The following is a 2,081-nucleotide window of genomic DNA, read 5'->3' on the forward strand; positions in this document are numbered from 1 at the left end:
ACACCACAGCGTCACAAGGCGGCTTTGGATTTTCCCTTGGAGCTGCTAAGGGAGGGAGCCCCGAGCCTCACGCTTACCCTGCAGACAGGACGGATGTGCACGGCCTGCGAGTGGTAGCTGCTGTGGAACAAGCGCTCGGCCTTCAGCAGCACGGCAAGCCCAGCCTGCGGGGAGAAAAGGAGAAACTCAGCCCCAGCACTGTTCTTCGCCCCCACTGAGAGCAAGGCCCTGCTGAGACTTCCCACTGCGCGCTCCTGGATTGTCCAGCTCCATCGTGAGTGGCCCAGTGAGGCAGCAGGATTTGCCATTACCTTTGAACCACACGGGAGCAGCTTCTTCCAAGGTGTGAGGTTCTCTGTGCAGACAACCTCCCGGGGCAGGACGGCGTATCGCAGGAGACGGTGATCTGTCCCTGGGCAGGGAGGTGGAGGGTCAACAGGCTGGTACCGCTACAGGCATGACAGCAGACATGGGTGTTCCATCCCAGTGTACCCCACAGCCCACCACCCTCTCAGTATCCCTGAAACGCAACAAGCTCAGTCAGCAAGAGATCCCACTCTGTTCAGAGCGATTCAGAAAGAGTAGGAAAGAAAGGGTATATTCTAGCAGATTTTTTTCCCGAGTGCCTTAAATCCTCCAGTCCTCGACAGCTGTTTCATGAAATACTTCTCAGAGAGACAGACGAGGGCCAGGGAGCATCTGCCATGAACTGCTTGTGTTTCCTTTGTTCAAATCCAAGCCTCGTTTGTAGCGAAAGGAAGTGCTTCCAGGAGGAGGTGAAGAGGCCCCGTTGTACACACCCAGACCCAGAGTCCGTGCAGAACCTGCCCCTGGACTCCCCACAGATGCACGGGGCAGAACTAAAGCTAGAGAGAAGAGTGAGAGAGCAGAGCTGGGCAGCCAAGCGCAGGCCGAGCTCACCGTTAGCTAAGCCCAGGGGTTTGAAGGACGCTGTTGGAATGACTGTGTTGGTCGAGTCAATAAAGTTGAGAGAAGCACAGAATATCCCTGAGAGGATGTTACTCAGTTCCTTCCAGGCTTTGTCAATACTGTGTGAGAACAGATACCAGAAATTACTCAGCAGCTCAAATCCTCGGAACAACAAGTGTTAAGGCAGTAACATTCAATAAATACACCGGGGTGTCCACGCTGGCTTTCAGAAGCTGGAATGAGCATGCAGGCAGAGGCTGTGGTCAAGCACCCTCCAGCTTTCTTGGCATTTTATTCTAACATGTGAGATGTGGGGCACATTCGCTGCAGGGGCAGCCCCTGGGCTGGTAGGGCTTCACCCAGCGGTGGGCACAGCTGGTACGTGAGGAGAGAGGCTGGGGGAGCAGGAAGCACATGGTTTGGGGGAAGGGCTGTGAGACCTAAAGCAACACCTTGGTGCAGCTCTGAGGGCTGACCTGACCAACAGACCCAGAGTGGGCCACTTGTAGGGAGGAGAGAGCTCTGCAAGTCCATGGGGAGCTGCTGCGGCTCCAAGAGGGACTATGTGCTAAGGGAGATGGTGACAGGTATTGGATGGGAGTCAAAGGAAGTGAGTCATGGATGAGAGGTCAAGAAATAACCCTGTCATATTAGTGCAGTGAGGGTTTTGTCATCACAGAGCCCATAAGGGAATGACTTGTTCCTTTGGTGAACAAGGGTTTGCCCTGAGCATCACATCCTGCCTCAGGCACTGAGCATGGCTATGTTCTGCTTCTCCTTACAGCTGCTCCTGGCCTTGCAGGCTTTTTATTCCCGTGGACATTTTCCAACCCAGGAGGCCCCCTGCCCACCACACACTGCAGCTGCCTCGGGTGAGAAGGGCGATGGCTCTCGAGAGCGGTGGCCACAGAGGGGACCCAGAGGGACAGACCCGTGCCTGGGGTACCTACTTGGTGACGGTGGGCTGGAACCAGACCCAGAGCTCGGCGCCGGGGGGTGCCTGCAGGGGTGGCTGCCCCCAGGCCTGGGTGCGCCAGAAGCCCTGGGTGAGGGTGAGGTGGAGCTCCCGCACGCCCAGCGCCGCCACCAGCCGCCCCAGCGCCTTCGGGAAGAGCCTGTAGTGAGAGACTGTGGGCAGTGTTAGCCCCTGT

The 2,081-nt window shown here is 57.0% G+C and overlaps 1 protein-coding gene across 1 annotated transcript in view; it reads right to left on the reverse strand.

Annotated features, from left to right (window-relative positions):
* The window catches only part of PIGT (phosphatidylinositol glycan anchor biosynthesis, class T), a gene marked incomplete at its 5' end in the record, with an annotated part of 4,883 nt that extends 2,830 nt beyond the window's left edge, over positions 1-2,053 (reverse strand). Inside the window, 4 exons of the mRNA XM_010155789.1 lie at positions 78-164; positions 312-412; positions 922-1,049; positions 1,881-2,053. Coding sequence (XP_010154091.1) covers positions 78-164; positions 312-412; positions 922-1,049; positions 1,881-2,053 — 489 coding nt within the window. The remainder of the gene's footprint in view (positions 1-77; positions 165-311; positions 413-921; positions 1,050-1,880) is intronic.
* Positions 2,054-2,081: the final 28 nt, after the last annotated feature.

The sequence above is a fragment of the Eurypyga helias genome, unplaced genomic scaffold (genome assembly GCF_000690775.1).
Source record: "Eurypyga helias isolate BGI_N326 unplaced genomic scaffold, ASM69077v1 scaffold18537, whole genome shotgun sequence".
NCBI lineage: Eukaryota > Metazoa > Chordata > Aves > Eurypygiformes > Eurypygidae > Eurypyga > Eurypyga helias.